Source organism: Polyodon spathula, chromosome 26 (genome assembly GCF_017654505.1).
Source record: "Polyodon spathula isolate WHYD16114869_AA chromosome 26, ASM1765450v1, whole genome shotgun sequence".
NCBI classification, from domain to species: Eukaryota; Metazoa; Chordata; class Actinopteri; order Acipenseriformes; family Polyodontidae; genus Polyodon; species Polyodon spathula.
The window spans coordinates 13,555,449-13,575,906 of NC_054559.1; the positions used below are offsets into that span (position 1 = coordinate 13,555,449).

Sequence of the window (20,458 nt, forward strand, 5' to 3'; positions counted from 1 at the left end):
TATGATCAAGGGCTGGCTCTGAAAATAACCCCTAGACATCTGCAGTTTGGCATCAATTGAAAAACTTTAAAAGGGAAGAAAAGTGGGGGACAAGATCACGCAAACATATACAAATATTTTAGCCTACACGTGCACACTACTGCGTATATTACTTATTAAAAAAACCAACAACACCACAACATTGTACAGTAATACTCTGCAACACTTTGAAGTAGTATTGTCTCCATCTTTAATCATTTACTAAGAACTTGAACAGCCCGTTGTACCTGAACAGGAGATGCAGCAAGCCCCTTGATGTGTTGTACAACACAGGGACATAATACTTTACTCAATGATCGAATTAGTGCCTGCCTGCTGCTGCTAGTGAACATAGAGGAAGGAACTGGCAGACATGTCAGCTCTGCTTCTCCCAGCAGGTGTCACTGGGGAGCAAAAATACAATATCCTCATTTGCCAATTAAAAGAGGCAACATACACAGGAGAACGAGAACTTGCTCTGCCTTTTGTTTTCTATTGGCAGCCGATTAGTCATTTGTCCACATCTGCAGTGCATACAAGGACATGCAGGTGTAGGATTGCACTATACTAGAGATTAACAAGTCTCTTGTGGTGGATGAGGGTAGTTTCAGTAGTTTAAATTCCACAACACTTTTAAAAGCTACTTAACAATGACTATAAGAACGCCATAGACAATGGGCACCCTATGTGCAAGCAAGTACTCACTAACATCTTTTAAATATTTTACTAGAATCTCAAAATGATTAACATTGTTTAAGGCTATAGTTAATGATGTCACCAATCTACCTGTTTTACAAGACCATAAATAGATTATTAGTATTATTAGTTAGCAATCCTACAGTAAAGATCATCAATATTTTGTCTTATCTTCAAGTAACACCCAGAAAAGTGGAGGCACATTTGACAATTCCCTGACATCTAAAAAAACAGTATTACTAACTGTCAAGCACTTAACTTGAAAAAATTGAAAACTCTGTATAGATGCATAGAGGCTGCTGCTGTACATAACTCTGCAGGAGTCATTTGACTATATTTAAAATCAATCGTCTTAGTCGTAATAAAAATGCCTTTTGTAGAAGTGTTGTAGAGCATTGCAACATTTGGCCTTAGCCTGTAGAATATACTCACAGATCCAGGCAGCTACAGTTTATTAACTATGATATTGAAGCTGCAATGAAAACATGCAGATGTCAAGGGGTACCTTCCCCAAACAACAGCTTGTGGTGAATGGTGACTAAATCATGAAGAACAGAGATCCTTTTGGCTGATAGAGTGATCAAGGGGGCTGTTTTTTAGTGGTTGTTTTTGTTTTGTTTCACTGAGCTTGCAACACAAAGCGGGCAAACGCCCCAAAGGATGATGGGGTGGCCAGTTCTAATTGGAATGTAGCTAGTGTTTTGAGTTATCTGTGGAGACCGGGGTCTGTTTGTTAATTGGCATGCTGAGATTTTTTTTGGAAATGGTTGATATAACACTGTGGTCCATTGAACATGAGACTCTGCTGTTTTCACAGTTTGATAATCAATGCATCACTGCACACGATTCCTTTCCAGTGTACGTTTTGCTTAATTGAACAGCTGCTGTTACTGTTACACATGATACAATTAGCATTTTAAGAAAACCTGATTTCTTCTATTATGGCTGTTTTACATAATTAATCATGAATTTTGTTAACATCAAACACATGCATGTGCAATCTGACATAGACTGACTATATTTCTTGTTTTCAACATTTCTGTGGTTTGACAACTCCACCCCCTTTACCACATTATCGTTGTTATAAACCACTGTATTCAGATACATATAACGGTGTCAGAGTGTCTCTTGAGGGAGTGATTTATATAAACCCCAAATTACATATTTTTTAAATTAATCTGAGGTGTCTTTGACATGAAAGACACTTTATTAATTGTGATTTTGTTTATCCAGTTATAAAGTAATCCACATTAATAGTGAACACAAACAAACACATATGCACACATATGCCCATCCATAAATACTCCTTTGCGCTCTACATGAACATACTAAATCTAATAGGAAGACACTGCATGCCTAAGCTGGATGATAATGCATGCTTGTGTCAGGTAGATTCACATGCACAGAAATGTTGAAAACTAACATGATCATGATGATAATAATACTAATGACATAACATACTGTAAAAAAATACCCTCTCATTAGAAGCAACTGTGTGTGTGTTTCTTTTTTCAGGGTGGTTACACTGCCTACCGGTATGCTCAGCCTGCCACTGCAACTGCAGCTGCCTACAGTGACAGGTAAGGGACTGTTTTACGTGGCACACCTTACAACCCATTGGGGCGGGGGAACGTGTTACACTTCATTGGATAAACATGGTTAACTCAAATTGTAATGTTATTACAGTTGTTGACAGTAGACGTTTCCATTATGTGTGTGCTTATTTGACCGTGGCCATTACTGTTCTGTCTTCAGCTGGCCTAACACAGAAGGCCTGGCTGATTTTATAAGCCAATTTCCACCTTGTAAAGGGCCTCTAATGATTTAATTGGCGGTTGAATACAACCAAATGCTATAACAGCTGTAACTGGCTAACACGCCAACATGAAGATGCTACAACAACTGTAATTGACTAATACACATATTAGATACCAAAAGGAAACAAAATGTGTCATTCTGTATACAGAATTGCCTCCCTCCCCCCCTCCCTCACCTTACCATTGTCCTGGTGGGGCTAATAAAATGCAACGCATGCATTGACATTTCACTGCAATAACAAATGAGATTAGGTTTTATATATGGACAGCCTTTAAGTTGAACTTGTAATCGTTTTTGTGTTGTTTAAATGGTGTCAATGTCATCACTGGAGGAGTGGTTCCAACACGCATATACACTTGTTTATGAGGGGCCAGCACTGCTGTAAGTCAGACAAGCCTTGCATGCAGGAAAGTTTGCAGCCAATGAAATCTCAGGATTTGATACAATCTTGCATGGAATATAATGAGCCAGCCAATCTTCTGAGTTTATAAACTTACAGCAAACCAGCAGGCTTCCTATTTTGCTTTCTAACAGATACAGTACAGGCTGCACTAAGCTGGAAGCATCAGTTCCCATAACCAGCCACAAACCATCTCTTGGGTTTGCCTCTGTCCCAATCCAAAAGTAGTAGCAGTTGTTTTCGTTTTTGTTTTTTTTCTGTAATCTTGTTGTTGCCTGCTTTATGATAGCGATTAATTTCTGTTGTTTTCCCATTCATTTACATTGTAAAGCACTTACAAAGGGGAAGGTTGATTTCACAAGGGCATCAAAATAGGGTTTGGAAGTGTTCTTTGCAATGTTTCATTTTTAAATCTTTATAATAATAAAGTCGTTGTTAATTGAATTATAGAAATAGTCAGAGTGATGCAGAGTATTTTATCTGTCAGAAGACACTATAAAAATGCTGTACTGTAAAATGTAATTTTTATGGCAGATATGGCAGGCTGACAAAAAAAGCGTGAAATCGTGCATAAGAGGAAGCCTGATGATTGGTTGTCATGTTGACTCGGAGATCAGAAAGACGAAGATTGGTTCCAGTATTGCATGCAAGATTAGAAAGTCTGTTGATTGGCTCCCGTGTTGCATGCAAGGCCATAAGTCTGCTGATTGGTTCTCCTCTAGCATGGAAGATAATAAGGAAGCTGCTAATATTCTGTATGCAAGATGAGAAAGCCTGAATACTGGCTTGTTTTTTTGGTTTTATTTTTGTTTTTGTTTTTTGTTTTTTTATCTTCTTGCATGCAACACTGTATTAAATCTTTCGATTTCATTGGCTGTAATCTTGCATGTCACATCTTGCATGCAAGTTTTTGAGGAATTATGGCGGTGTTAGTCAACCCTTGTAGTTATGATTTTGTTTAAGTGTTTTTTAGTTTCTGATTATTCCTGGTTATCCCATAAGAAATTCAGCATTGGCAACCTGGCAACCGCACCCTTAAACTGTAGTTTAGTGAAAAGCCCTGTGGTCTTGAGAGTGAATCAATGTTTTGTATATTGTTTTTACCTGGTGACTCACAGTGTAGCCAGACAGTCAGGCAGAGCAGTCAAAGAATGGAACCTCACAGAGCCCAATGAGAGTAATCATTTGGAAGCACTTGGTTATATGGGGTAACAGTCTTCTCATGGGGTGTTTTGTGTTGAGATCGAGACCTGTCTTTAGGGTTGTTTGGCAGCATGTTCAAGTGTTAGGGACCAGGTAAGTAACTTCTTCAACATCCTTGGGAGTCAAAAGACAGATAAACATTACAGATACACAATTGGATAATCGGTTTGTGGATTACTTATCACAAGGGCTTGCTTTTTCTTAGTGGAGGGAGCCATTCTTCTTGTACAGGTATTACCTTCCACTACAAAGCATACATTCTTAATTCGTATTTTAGTCAGTAACTTTTTGGGGGCCATTCAAGTGACAGTTGCTGCATAGCAAGGGAGATTGGATAGGCTGCAGCAAGCACATTCTTCAAACACAACATATTTAGTATAAGCAAATTTTAAAAAAATAAGCACATGCTCTTTAGTTTTACTACACATCTGAGAACCAATTGTCAAATGTGATAAAACTTGGTTACTACATTCTTTTTCACAAGTTATTGAGGATCTCAGAATCTGGGAATACAAGGAGGGATCTGTCCATCTGTCTGTTTGTACATATGCCACACTTTCATTTTTACATACAGTGAATGTAGGCCACAGTGATTTACTTTTAATGATATCGACAGCTGTAATTTATAATTTCAGCTGTGGTAAGGGATGTATGTTTCTAACAAACTTTAGGTAAGCTTTGGCAAAAAATGCATGTAGAAACATTTACTTCTAGTTTTGAAGCAATAACATTGTCATAAACATTTAGATTGTTTGAAACCAGATATTAATGAAATAGTTATTCTGTAGTTATTCCATTATTCAAAATCCATACGTTATTACATTGTAGGCCAGTAACTCAAAACTCCTGCGCATAGCATGCATGTAATGTTGCATGGTGGGCTTTACAGTATGTCTGCTTTTCTAGACTGATCCAACTGCAACATTTTCCCCCGACATGTTGTCAATGTGACTCACACTGTAGTACAACTGTCATTTCAGACAGCACCGTTGTTCTATCCAAGTTGATGGTTCATTTCAATAATGCAAAAAAAAAAAAAAGACATCTGAACCTGCTTCTCTGCTAGTAGGTTTTTGACTTGACAGCAGCAAATACAATATTCAATAGATTTTGGTCAGTTGTAGCATTCTATTTTAAAGCACTATATGCATGTACATGACAGCCTGATTTTAATAAGCCATTTTTTTTTACAAAGGTCAGAAACAAGTCAGGCTGGAGATCTGATGTCAGCATGAGTTAGAGACAGGGAATAAAAGAGAGATATGGATGTTTCCTATGTATGCATTCACTGCATTACTTTGTAAGAACTCAGGTACTTTGTTCAACCTCTAGTGGCTAAAAGCCCTAGTTTCTCGCTTTAAATAGAAACCCTTTATAAACTGCTGGTTTTTGGGGGTTTTTTTGTAGTCATATAATGCAGACACAGCGCTTTAGAGCAGAGTAATACTTACACTTTGGTTATCAACTGGCTAGTTGCAAAGACCTAAACCCCATTTAATGATCATTATCTAAAAACAGCATGTCATGTGGACGGTAGTGATGAATGATGATGTTTTTGTTGGCTATTGACAGTCCATTTATGTTGGCACCTGAAGATAAAAAAAAGGTCTTTATGTGAAATAAATGCTGTGTATCTATGTATAGCTTACTCAGAACTTACTCAAAAACCTTACAATTGTTGTAAAAGTGCAGCTACATACAATATTTTGTTCCGGATTACCCTACATGTTATCAATGATAAAAATGGAAAATAGATCATGCCTTCATCATTACAGAACACAGCATTATTTCTTAAAACATTTTCACTTTTTACAGTACTAATGCTGTCTCCTGCATGGTGCCCGTAGCAGTTTATTTATTTACAAAAAAAAAAACAGAAAGCAAAGAGAATGTTGTAAAAAGCCATCACTTACATTAGATGTTTCACTATAGTCACTGCTGAAATAGGGATGAGGTAGCCATGGGTGGCCCAATGGCTAATGCCTTCCTCCACCCATACCCCAACCCTCCATACCCAACCCTGATCTCCCACTGCCAGCAGGACAGAAGGATCTGCATTAATTTTCCATTTTCCCTCTACACCATCATCCAGGAAGTTGATGGACCTAGCCCCCAAAGCTGTTGTGCATGATTAAGATCAAGAACCCTAGGCTGGTTCCCAAATACGGTTTCTCAAGCATTCCAAAGTGTTGATTAAGACGGAACCCTAAATTTACATTAAGGCACATCCAGCCCCAGAACAAATCCAAAACAGGATAGGCTGTTTTGATCTAACATGACTGAGGGCTACATCGGCAATAATTGACTGTGCACTGGCCATAGCCTTGTCAGACTATTGTTGGTTGGTTAACTTATTTACTTGTATGTATAAGCTAGTAGTATACAGTAACTACATGTGCTTCCCTCCTCAGCTGAGTAAAGTTAATCAACAACAGTTTAATAAAGCTAAGCCTTGTGCACAGCTAATGGTTACTCTGAGTGCCTGTCTACTCTTTGTCTACAAAGATATTGACCAATATCTGTTCCGCAGAAATGGTGTGCATCTTTTACACATTTTTTTTTGGTAATTATTATTTTCTATATTAGAGATTAATCACAATATAAAAGTATGTATCTATATTTATATATCTCTGTCTGCAAAACCTTTAGTAGCTAATCAAATGATATTGTTGTATTGCTTATAAAAGTTGTATGCATTACATATACAGCATGCTTCATACAGTAAGTTCTATGCGTATTAGACAAAAAGGAATGTTAAAAGGGGCTCCCGAGTGGTACATCTGGTAAAGGCATTCCGATTGAAGTGCAAGATGTGCCCTACAGTCTGGAGGTCGTCGGTTCAAGTCCAGGCTATTCTATTTGCCGACTGTAAACAGGAGCTCCCGGGAGGCGCCGCACAATTGGCCAAGCACCGCCCAGGAGGAGGGGGTGGGGGGTGCTTAGGTTGGCCAGGGTGTCCTTGGCTCACTGCGCACCAGCGACCCCTGTAGTCTGGTTGGTCGTCTGCAGGCTTTCCTGTAAGCTGCCCAGAGTTGCGTTGTCCTCCGACTCTGTAGCTCTGAGGTGGCTGCACGGTGAGTCTGCAGTGTGAAAAAAAAAGCGGTCAGCTGACAGCACAAGCTTCGGAGAACAGCATGTGTTCGTCTTCACTGCTCCCAAGTCAGCACGGGGGTGATAGCAGTGAGCTGAGCCTAAAAATAATTGGATATGCCAAATTGGCAAAAAATAATAAAATAATTGGCGATTACTAAATTAAAAAAAAAAAAGTTAAGTGGAGCCCTGAATCGATTGTGGAAATGAATAGTGACCAATCTGTAGAGGTCCACACTAAATCAGTGGATCCCTAGGACTTAATTTCTTTTTAAATTTCAAGTAATAAGCATGCACTCCTTCTGATGCTTGAATCGATGTGCACATAGCTTTTTTAAATGTATTTTTGTTGTAATAGTTTGCGCTGTAAAATGCATGTTTGCAATAAGTAGTTTTGGGTTCTGTGCAGTAGACGTAAATGTAGAATTTAAACTTTTCATTATAATTAAACGCAAATTAGAAATCACAAAGAAAACTAGGAGCTTCAACAAATGTACATAGCTCATACACTTTTCTTTTTACCATTTTCTCCTCCATACAACAAAACCTAGCATGTTTTTTACTCCATATCTCCTTGTAGCCCCCTGTCGTGCGAGTTGCTGTATCTATTGAGTTCCTTTGCTCGTGAGTTACATCCATTTACAGACAGCACCCTTCCCTATCCCCATCTTCAGACATCCACTCAGAGGGCAGGCAGCACATTGCCCAGTCAGCAAGCGGTATTGTGAATTTTATCTTCTCTTGCAGAAATCAATTCGTCTTCGTTGCAGCAGATGAAATTTCTTGTAACACCTCTTCAGGTAAAACAAAAATCACTGATACTTTTCTGATGCCTCAACGAGGGAGCTTACATATCCTTTCCATCTTTTGTTTTCGCTAAAGCTCCCTCACCCTTAAAAAATTATGTGCTTATGTTCTCAAAGTAGAGCTGCTTGGAAAATGCATGGTGAGAAGGTAGTGTAGTGCATTATTTAACACATCCATTATTTTCTGCCACCTGTAAGTTGTGAGTGGCCAGTGCCCCATTTTTAGAAGTTCTCTGGCCTTTATAAAATATTTCAATTATGTTCTCAGAGTTGTTTGAGTTGTTTGGAGAATACTTGGCAAGATTCAAGATGCACTTCTGAGGGTAGAACTTTAATTTATGCTAAGCGACTCACTGGTAGTGCTTGTTGTCTACCACATTGCATTTACCATTAGAGATAAGCATGGAAATATCGAGTGCCCTAGACCAAGGTTTTGGTGCACTTGTTTTAATGTCAGTTGAGGAAAACATCCATTCATCCATTCTGTATTAGATTTTTTAGATCTAAGGTAAATGTGCAAACGGGGCTGCAGTTTAAACAGTACTTTGAAACCCAGGTTCTTTACCTGCTTCCAAGAAGCAGCATTTCACAGATGGCATTGTATTTAAAACTAAAAAACACTGAACAAGAAAAAAAAGGAAAATTGAGGACAAACACCAATATGTAAGGTACAGCACATGGCTACTTCAGACCACTGAGACCACTTTTGTCAAAGCCCAGGTTTGACTATAGTAATTGAACAGAAAGAAATTATAAATATATGGTTTTTATATTTTATTTAATTCACCCCTTTTGAGGTCTCACTAAAGACCAACCTATTATATTTTGTAAAAAAGATTAGTTCACCACAGACATTTAAATACAACACCAATTGTTAAATACAACACTGATGGACACCAGTTTTGGAAGCTTCTTAAATCATTCCATTTGGATCAATTGCTATGGCACATGTCTATAGCCAGTGGATGAAGTCAAGGTTTACCAGTGTTACAAACTAAGAAAAAGAAATGGTAAAACCATTTGAAAACTTGAATACTTGTAGATGTGAGTAAATACAGAAGCACTCAAATTTACTAAAACCCCTCTCAAACTGTCTACATGTTTTGTTGCTCAGTATGTACAGCACGCCTCATAATTTCACTGCTAGACTCTTTTTAATTATTTTGTGTATGGTTACACGCACTGTAGATGCTTAAAGCACTTAACACTCAGAGCCATAAGTCAGCATGTTTTATTTTCTCTGTTGTCACTCGTGATCCATGGTATAGATTGATCCATGGATTTCATTAAAAATGCGACATTTGTAGCATAGACACAGAAGTGCTCCAATAAGTTCTGACATTTCCACATTCGGTTTTTGCATTAAACCTTCGACTTTAGTGAAAGCCCCCCTACAAATACAGTAAAGGACATGTGTAAATCGTGGGATTCCGTTGTTGACCACTCTCAATGTAACAGCCAAAAAAGCATTTACATTTTTGTTTTCCAAAAATATTCCTGCCCCCCCTCCCCATTTGTTTTCAATGTTTACTATATGTGTTGCTTTGTTTAAAATGTGATTTCTGGGATAGCTGGATAAGAACAACATTATTTTACAAGAATAACTAAATGATCATCACCAAATATATGTTATTGTTCATTTTATAGGATCTTTGAGTATATGCAATATAGAAGAACCAGGCTGTATTACTTTAAAGTGTAACTTTTAAGGGGGGGGGGGGGGGGGGGGATTAACACTAGACATTACAATTGATTGATTCTGAAGCTGTATTCAAGAGAGCACCAAGTCTTACCTTTAGAAACTGTTGTAATTTTTCACTGGAATAATTATGGCTTCACAGCATAGAGGTTTTAGCTGGACCACTAAAATTGTGAATTAAATTAATCCGATTATCCCACCGGGTGATTAGGTTCTTTGGAATTCATGTCAAAGTTTAATGTGTTTCTGAGCCTGTCTTAGAAGCAGAAGCTGGGGTCTAGGCAATAAGACATAAGCCTCTATATGCAGTATGATTCAGAATTCCCTTGGCCACTTCATGGATGTGCTAGGTTAAAAAAGAATGCACTGCAGAGAGAGAAAGCCACAGACGACCATAGGGATGTGGTGGTATGGTTGGGGACACTGTCATAGCATGTCTGTACTTGCTCAATTTAGCCACTATCAGTATTTATTTCTACACTGTATCATTGGGATGGCATCCCTTATCTCATTTCAATGTCTTGAAAAGTGTCGAAAGGAACCCACACAACCACATTGCATGGGGTCACATCAGAGGAATTGACAGCTAATTACACAATACCCAAAGGGAATTGACAGCTAATTCCACAATACCCAAAGGGAATTGACAGCTAATTACACAATACCCAAAGGTAGTTGTTCAAAAAAAAAAAAGGGACAGATGATTTGCAGTACCAGTCAGTCTAGTATGAAAGCTATTTAATGACAAACACACTGACGCAAAGCATCAGCCATACCATCTCTTGCTGTTGCTTCCTGTCAAGTTTCAATTCTCTACAGCAAATCCTTTTCCTTGCCATATGTGCGTACTGATGAAGTAACTCAAAAGCCACCTTGTATATTATAGATCTGTAAACACCTTTGCTTCCATTACTTTGCTGGAGCTGGACAATCCTAAAACATGTGCACTAATCATCGTTGAGCTACCTGGACATCCAGCATCTGTCACGATTCTGATCAATTAATAATATAAGTTTAGTTGGACAATTACTCACTCCTTCTAATTTTAAATTGCATTTCAGTGTTAGGACTCATGGCATATTCTGTACTGTAGGTCTTACAACCCAATTGCACATATAAGTCCCCCACTGTCCTAAACTGGATTTCATATAGATACATATTTGGTAAATACAATATACTGATTTGGTTTGTATGTGTATTGCCGAAGTATTTGTTTTTTAATCAAATGCATTTTAAAAACAATATTTGTTAGATGTTCCAACCTTGAAGTCACCTGTTTGGCAGTACAGTGACTAGCAATCCTCTACCTAATCTTCTGTGGATTAACTGCTTAATCACAATGAGAGAGTAAATATGGAAATTAAGTAATTGACATGCAGCTCTCCGAGTTCTGATTGGCTCTTATCTCATCCATAAACCAGGCAATCCCTGTCATAACCTAGGTTCCTTTATAAAAAAAATGCAGAATGAGAAACCTGGCATCTGTTAAAAACAATCTTTATTGTAGGATCCTGTGTGCAGAAATTAAAAATGATGTAACAAAACTGTATGTGTAGCAATAAAGAAATATGTTTTAGTCTTAATTCTGCTTGTTTAGTCAGATTTGTTTTAGGTAATATTGTACTCAATATTCTATTTGATTTCTGAGGTATAACAGGTTACATTTTGTGGGTCAAGACTAAGAATAGCATGGAAACATACTGTGTATACAGAAAACCTACAGCAACAAAAACTACTGACCTCCGAGCACTAGTGAAAACATTGGGCAAAATGTTGTCTACTTGATTTGGTGACCACAGGATCTGCTAGACATTCTTCATGTGGCTTATTCCCACCTGGTGACAGTAGAACGGGGTGATTCCATGCCCAATCATCTGAGCTTGTCTAATGTTGACAAAGTTAATTCCAGTGATAGCAAAGTGTATATTAGGCATATTACCCATCCTTTTTTATGACCAAAGTTGAAAGCTAATGCCCTAATATAAGTAAGATTTTCTTTCTCAGGGCAATTATGTAACAGTTTTAAACCCAGTCGGAAAATAAAATTAGGAAAATAAGATTAGAAAAAAAAGGCTAAAATTAGGACTGCAGATTGGGCTGACAAGACATCCAGAAAAGTCCAAGCAATTGTGAAAATTGGTATTCTTGTCTGCAAATCATTTTCTTCAATTGGGTTTTTAGTAATGCAGAAGGTGCTGAAATTGGAATCTAATAGATTTCACAACCCTCAGAGCTTACTCCTAATAAAGAAGTGTATCCTCAACTGTAGTGGCAACTTGATTGTCAGCAGATTAGAAAAAAATACCTACCTCTTATACAAACATGTATTCAAATACTTCCATCTCTATCCTTATTAAGGAAGTATTCACCAGTGATGAGCAATTTGTTCTTGTTTTGTAGCTGGGGGTTTAAAGAAGTTCAGAGGCACGCTGTCTACCAAGGAGAAACTTTTAATTTAAATTTGGTTAGACCAGCATTTTGAACCACGACCAGGGCGATAGTCGACATTCTCAATCAAACGACTTTTAGCTGTGTTTAGCATTGTGAAATGATCAGTGCATTTATTCACCTTGACGTGCTATTCCGGCAGTTTTTGAATGATTAAAAAGGCATTTTAGGTGGCCCTTGGTTAATCCCATAGTGGCCTCCATTTAAAACATGTTTGGTTTTGGTTAAATATCAATATTAATTAACAAGTGGGTCACTTCAGTTATAATAGTAAAGCAAAGAGCCGCAAGTTCCCCTCGTGGAGATAAAAAGGGTTTTAACAATGCTCTCCACTTCAATGCTGCAATTTGCACTCCCAGCAAAGGAAATTGATTATAAATGCTAAATCTTTAAACAGACCACTTGCTATCTCTTAATACACAAAGGAATCCATGCTGGGATATTCTATGAACAGCAAACCTTTTTTTCAGCAACTGTTTTGCTTCTGCTGGTGATTGAAAAAGAAAAAAGAAAAAACACAGGATTGATTTAATAAGATCGAAACATGTGGATTAGCCACAGATCCTCCCTGGTGGGATCCCTTGGTTTCCACCTTCTTTCTCAGCCAGAGAATACAGTGGCAGCTTTGACAGCTTGCCTACCTTGTGCTAGCAGTTTTAGGTCATTTCACACGGCCGTTCAAATGTGACAGCATGACAAGATTAAGTAGAGCTGGGGGTGAGTTCATGATTTGTAAACAGTCTGAAACCCTTTTGATTAGGCTGTAGAACGATGCATAATCCATGTTAGCCGAGATTGTACCAGGGATATGTACCTATTGGACCGTGGCTTTAAAAGCAAGTTCCTTCCAGCAGTTTATAGTCATTGGCACAGAGGTCTGAGGGAGTTCATTGTCCTAAACTATAGAGCAAGGAATGAAACATTTAACAACCCTTTCCTGAGGTGGGGGGGGGGGGGGGGGGGGTCAAAAAGCAAACAGCATAGCAAAGTATAGGATGCGAGTAAGTGAATTATGAAATATAACAGGATAGTTGAGGTCATGCCTCAGTATTGTGAAGGGCTTTTTGCAACCATTCTGATTTGAAAAGCATCTGTTAATAACCTGCAGTGAGCAAATAGCAATCAGTTCAGACAGCAGCATGGGGTCGGACTTTATCTTCCATTTCTATTCCTAGTTAACACATTATTTTTCAAACTAATATATTTGCACCCCTGGACATTAATAAGCAGCTAAAGACATGTTGATGTAAGTAATCAGAGGTGACAAACTCTCTTTACTGTTTCTGGCAAGGAAAGAATGGAACAGTATGTTAGGATCACACAGCTCAAGGCTATCTAGGCTGGCCAGGAGAACATTATTTATCATAGCACTACCAGATATTTTGAACGGCAGGTTCAATTCTGATCAAAACAGTAATATTTTACAGTATACAGCTATGGAAACAAGTTTTGCATGACAAAATTGTAGGATTGAGACATAAAAAAAAGCCTATACGTTCTATATGTTATTTAACATAATTTAGTCAAAGAAACTACCAAAGTCTACCAGAATGCCATAATAGTAGTTCAGTGTTTTATGTTAGATTTCAGTGATGTCAGTTTTGTTGTTAAGTATATGGAAAACTACAAAGCATTATGTAATTTAATATGTTAATATGTTAACGTAACATTATTCAACAGGTTTCGTTCAACTTTATTCTATAGGGTGATGCTAAACCATTGGCAATAGCTATAAAGTACTTTTACAGGTTCTTCTGGGTGCATTCTTGTAGTCCTGCTTAACCGAGAACAGATGTGGTCTCATCAAATGCAATTGACCCATAGCATTAATATTCAAGGTGATTATTATTGCATTTTGTAATTCTGTCGTGGAAAAAAAAAAAAAAAAAAAAACAGCGAAAGATGCTGCTACCAGTCAAGAAGCATTGTGCATCCTTGTTAAAAGCTGCATTTTGTTTGGACACTTCCATGGGGCAAGTGGTACCAATAAAACTGGTTAGCAGTTAATGCAGTAAGACTTCTAGATGTCAGCTGGCAGGCCCTGTATGCCCAGTGGTGGCAGATTCCTGTTGCCTGTGGTTTAAAAAGTTGGGCTTTCCTAAGCAATCAAACATGTATCTGTAAAACTTCATAGTGGTATGTCAGATCTGGTGATCCCCCCCCCCAAAAAAAAACAAATAAATAAATAAATAACTGAATTCACATTTGACAGTTGAAACGTTTGCTATCCAGTTTAAAATGCACATTTATATTGTGCAAGACTATTTCAGACAGGCATTACTGGATGCCATTATCTGATATGACTTGTCTCCCCAGCCTTTGGAATCACTGTCTGCTCTTGGCTCTGGTATGTCTATTGAAGGAAGATACATTCTTTACAGGACACCAATGTCTCTGAGCTACCCTGAGCAAGGTGGCATTTCTCTAATAAGGCTAGTAAGGGGTGTGCACCGGTAATGTCTTTCCCCCCGAAACATTGAGTTTGTTAGAGATTTGCAATTGAAAAGATCTAGCAAACTCACTGTTTCAGGGGGAAGGGAAATACCACTGCTAGATTATGATTGAAGTAATGTAAGACACTTTAAATCACTTTCCTAGTGGTTATCACTGTGTATCGAAGGCAAATGAAAGGGTGGTAATTAACTGCATAGTCAACTACAAGGGGAGGGGTAATGAGTGAGATGTATAGTAAGGATGGATATACAGTAAGCAGCAATAGGATAGGATTATGCTGGTCAAAAATGTTTTCACAGCTGTGCTTAGGCACTGAAAAAAGACAGATTATTACCTCTCCGGGTCAATAAATAACGGAAACCTCTAATTCTCTGTGTAAGATATACATACAGCTTGGATACCCATATCAATCCATGAATCCTTCAACACGATTGGACATTCTTAGAACAATTGCATAGTAGCAGGCTGCTTAGAATTGCTATCTAGGGGTGAGGTGACAGGTTGCTACTTGCTAATTGATACATTAAAATACCCACAGTTTGCATTTGCACTGCCATATATTGTATACAACTTGTAACGTTGTAGTTGTTCAAGTTGTTAGCTATTCAGATTGTGTGTTTCAATTCTTAGTTTTATTTCTTTTTTTATTCATTGTTTGCTCTTCCTGCAGTTACGGACGAGTTTATGCTGCAGACCCCTACCACCACACACTTGCTCCAGCAGCCACCTACAGCGTTGGTGCCATGGTAAGTCATCACTGTGTCTGTCCCTCTTTCCCACTCTCCTGCTCTCTCTTTCTTCCTTTATTGCTTTTTCTGCATGGATTTTATCACAGCTGTCTCCTCACTTTAACTTAATTGAATTTGTCTCTTGTGCTAACGGCAGCTAAAATGCCACATTAATCCTACCAGTAAACTTGATAAATGTCTTAATTTCTTGGCAATGTAGTGCATGTAAGTTATTATATTTCTAATTTTGCAAGTATCACCTAGCTGAGCGCTCTCCTTAATGGAATAATTAGTCATTTTGATAATTAAATCCATCACCTAAGTGGTGCAGTGGCAGAGCTAAAGGAAAGAGAGAGAAGCCACAGCATTGCATGCAGAAAGTTCTAGACTCGAGCCTCAGCACTTTATCCTGATTATGTTGGCAGTATCATTCTTGCAAGGCGTTCACTGCATCATTGCTTTGAACAGGATGAATTCTGCCTGGCTGCCTCATTTCCATAAACGTACCTATTATGGGTTCCTCCATGAAAAGTTGGGTGCCCTGGCTTGGATTTTAGCATTCAAAATGTTTTTCAAAGGCCATTTATATTTCATTACACACCACACATTTCCTACTCTCACAGACCAAGACTGTAAACTTGAAAAAGGAACTTAAGTTGTCTAGCGCTTTTCTGTTTTAGTGATAGTGAGAGCTGTGATCTGCACAGGTACTGTACATCTCAATAGATGGAAAAAACCACAAAATTGTAGCTGAACTGTAGCTAGAAACCCCATAGCACAGCAGTGGCTTTTAATTAGACAGGAGAAGGGACATAGTTCCATGGGCAGAGAGAGAACAGTTAAAGTAGTGCCTTCAATCGCTTTCAACTCCATTGTTGTCATGGAATTCTAATACTGATGTGACAACGTTGGTAAAAATGTACAGTCAGACCAGTTTTAGCAGGTTTCCTCCATACTCAAGAGGGAGGGGTAAGATTGTGTATTTAAGTGTGCCAATTACTGCACTTTTGGTTCTAAGAAAATAATTTTAACTTTCAGCTTATTCTATAGAGTGCAGTGTCTGTATTTTGTTTGAGATCATGAAGGACTGTAATCTGTTTCAATGCCTGATCTCTACCTGCATGACGAAGTTATATTCAGGGCAGCCATCAGCTATTCAGAGCACACTAGTCGAAAGTAGTAATTCTTCAGAGAATGATGAGTAAATGATATGTAATGTCTTTACACATAGCAGTAGTTACATTTGTTTTACCATCTACAATTGTGGCTAATGGATATAAAAAAAAAAAGTTTTGACATCAGATTCTTGCCACTCTGCTCCTTTTTACATGTTTGAAATAAAACCTGTTTTTATGTTATTGTTTTTATTAGTGTGTATATTATTCATTTTGTATTTCCTGGTGCATGTAGGATTTTTGGGATGCTGCAGCACTGAGGGTAGAACATTAGAGAAACGAAAGATCGCAAACCAACCAAAACAAATTTAAAACCTGTAAATCCATCGCTTTGTTTCAGAATGCTTTTGCACCCTTGACTGATGCCAAGACTAGGAGCCATGCTGATGATGTCGGTCTCGTTCTTTCTTCATTGCAGGCTAGTATATACCGAGGGGGATACAGCCGTTTTGCTCCATACTAAATGACAAAAACCATATAAAAACCTTCCAGTGGGGACAAAAAGAGAAGCTTTCCGAGGCCTGGGTATTGCAATACATGCAGTAGTGCATCATTTTAGCATCTCTAAAGAGAGAGAGGAAAAAAAGAAATGACATTTTTTATCTTATACCTCAGATATTTTGTTCTGTGTATTTTAATATTGTGGGTCTTTAATTTCTAAAGGTTACATAGATTGTTGGCTGTAGAAGTGTCTGTGGTGATCTAGAAAGCTGCTAGATATATAAAACAAACAAAAACAAAACAAAAAAAACATATTAGAGCCACAATCAAGAGAGCTTTATCATGTAAATGAATTATATATGATAAATATTAAGCTATTTGGGGTTATCACATGTTTTGTAAGAGTGTAAATGACTATAGTAGTCATGTTGTTTTTTGCATTTTTACATTGCCTTTTGTTTTTAACTTTTATTTGTAATTAAATTAATTTTGGTTTGTTTGAAGTGAAGAAGGGATGGTTGGGTAAGGGGGGGGGGGGTTTTAATCCAGAAAAAAGTTAGATACAGCAAAGAAGGGGGCACCACTGTACCGACTACCGACTATATCAGCTTAAAAAAAAAAAAAAAAAAAAAACATTCACTATTCAAAGCCAAAGTTTATGTTCTTGGGATGTTTTCCAACACTTACTAACTTTCGTAAAAGTCATCTAAAACACCCCAAAAGATACTTCACCTGGCAGTATGTAACTGTTAAACCATTATCTAGTTCTTTAATCAAAATCCTTAACTGGTTTAGGCCATTAAAGAAAGCGTTCTTTTTGTATTACTTCCAGTATATAAATTATTGATATCATTGCTGACTTTTGTATTATGGGAGGGAAGAAATAACGTTAATAAATAAGGTGATAAAAGCACTGTTTCTATTTTTTCTTTTTCTTTTTCAGAAGGAAAGTAATAAAACTAGAATTCTTTGTACCTGTTAAAAAAATTTAAAAAAAACAACAACGACAATGTATAAAATTTGAACTGTGCAGTGGAAATGTTCTGTTATAGAATACACAACCTATGATGTTTTAGATTTAGTCTAGTAGACCAACTGTTAGAGAAAGATGTGTCATTTTTATGGAATTACATGATAATCATATTCAGATTTATATAAACATTTTACAAGTATTGCAATCATTATGTTGAGATAATCATGGTATTTTTGTCAGCTTAGTACTTTTTAAACATGACTGTGCTGCATACACAACCTGCCATTTTTTCCTTCTCTTTACAGCTTGGGAGATTTTTATATAGATATATATATATATATATATATATATAATATATCATATATATATATATATATATATATATATATATATATATATATATATATACACACATATATATATATATATATATATATATATATATATATATACACAATTTATTGTTATTTTTTATTAAGTATGATTTTTTTTGTTAATTTGGTTCATTATTATTATTTTTAAGGCATTTGGATTCTTGTAGTTTGCTGTAAAACAAAATAAATAAATTCAGTTTATCTGTCATTTTAAAAGTACTACATTAGCAAGCTGTCAAGATTGAAAGCACAGGCGTTAGTGTGCAAGGTGAGTCATACAGTACAGGTTTGCGTCCTGGCTGTGCGAAGTCACTGGTCTTCACTGGGGATTCTGAAGGGAGCGTCGTATTGGCTCTGCTGCTCCTGTGGGTTAGGGAGGCAAAACCGGCAGGGACTGTTTCTCCTCATCATGCTACAGCGAACCTTGCTGGCCAAGCGCCCAGTGAGCTCAGAGCGGACACCTGCAGGGCTGGTCTTTGTCCTCCAGAGGCCGGTAGCTCGCTGACATCCGCTCTCAAGTTCCTGGATGTAAAAGAGGAAACTGGCTTGGTCGTGGGATCGGAGGACGCCCACTGAACCTTCAGCTCTCCTGAGCTGTGTTGGGAACTGCTGCAGTGAGGAGAGAAAATAATTGGACATTCCAAATTGGGGAGAAAATCGAGGGTAAAATAATTGGGCACATTAAATAAAAATACATTTAAAAAAAGATTGCTATTTGTACGCATACTTGAAAAATTGCAGCTTGTCTGTGCATATGCTAAGACTGTTCATGTTGTCCTGTTTACAAGTAAACCTAAGTTGAGGTGTTTGTCACAGGTCTCCTTTTTTTGTATTTATAAAAAATAAAAAAACCTAAAAAAAAAAAAATGCAGCCTAATGCTGTCTCTGCAGATCTTAGTTAATCCTCATGTGTACAGTGTGTGTCTCATTGCACACTTCAGTTAAATATCTTACCCACCGCTGTGATCCTACTATAAAAGAAAAAAAACTGCTTTAAAAAAAAAAAGTGTTGTGACCAGGCGTTCTCCTTGTCATCGTGTATGTGCATGCAGTATGATCAGCTGAACAGTAACCATCAATAAAGTTTCACAAGATAAGGGGAAATTGTAGTTGCTTCTTTCTTTTTGTCTGACTGTTGTGTGATATGAATTATTAAGGGAAACTGCATATACATACATATATCCATACTTATCTGTAATTAGTATAAAACAACCAAAGCCAAGTCAAAGCAGATTCACACAACTCTCATGAAGAGTTTTGCTTCCAACAAGGAAATCGCTTAAACTTTGATTCAATGCATAACAATGAACAATGCATTACAATTGAAAGACGTATCCATCAATTATTTTAGTTATTGGTGCTGATTTTAAGAAATGCTGGATACAAGTACAGTAGTACACTTACTGTGTAGTAAACTTATAAGATATCCAAATCAGTCATGCAGCTGTCATTCTTTAATTATCTGGTTATAGATTTAGGTGATGTGACTTTTCTACATGCCATATACATGTTCTGTAAATCTCTAAAATAACAATCAGTCACTTGATAAATCAAGAATTAATTGTCTGATAATGACAATATGAATATACTTTTGGTAGCAGCTTAGTACTGTTGCCACAATCAAATCATTTGTTACTAAATACAGATTTTCACATAGAAGATAAAACACATGACATACAATAGGACAGGTAGAGGGTTCCTAGTTTTGAAACCCAACAGAGGAAGCGGTGACCCTGAAGGAATGTTCTCTTCGATTGTGCTTTATTCCTTCCAGCTATAAAACCAAGCTTCCCTTAAACATTGTAAAGAAACCCAGCTAGCACATTTGAGCCTAGTTGGTACATTTACAATCAAATATAGTGCATATACATGTGGATACAACAACAATGGGAGGTTGTATATTAATTCATAGCATTTATTTACAGTCTATAGCATCCAGAATAATCAGAATCAGTATAAAAATACAGGGAAAGCTGTCAATGAAGAAACGTCTATATCAAGAGAAACAACAGACATGACTAAATCCCACTGGAAAAGCAAGATTGTACTTCATGCTATTGTCTACATTACTATAAAACCAATTAAATATTAAGAAACCCTCTGAAAGTCACATGCCAAAAATCGTACGTCTACCT

General features: G+C 37.3%; 1 protein-coding gene across 40 annotated transcripts in view; it reads left to right on the plus strand.

Moving 5' to 3' along the window:
• LOC121300760 (RNA binding protein fox-1 homolog 1) overlaps positions 1-17,429 on the plus strand; it is a 580,013-nt gene extending 562,584 nt beyond the window's left edge. For 8 of the 40 annotated variants that reach the window (XM_041229591.1, XM_041229582.1, XM_041229587.1 and 5 more), the window contains 3 exons: positions 2,230-2,294; positions 15,303-15,378; positions 16,876-17,424. In XM_041229591.1, the coding sequence (XP_041085525.1) occupies positions 2,230-2,294; positions 15,303-15,378; positions 16,876-16,998 (264 nt within the window). In that variant the 3' untranslated portion in view covers positions 16,999-17,424. Of the gene's footprint in view, positions 1-2,229; positions 2,295-2,863; positions 2,914-7,972; positions 8,026-15,302; positions 15,379-16,875 lie in introns of those variants that run through there. The other 32 variants (XM_041229552.1, XM_041229560.1, XM_041229571.1 and 29 more) reach the window with 18 other exon arrangements.
• Positions 17,430-20,458: the final 3,029 nt, after the last annotated feature.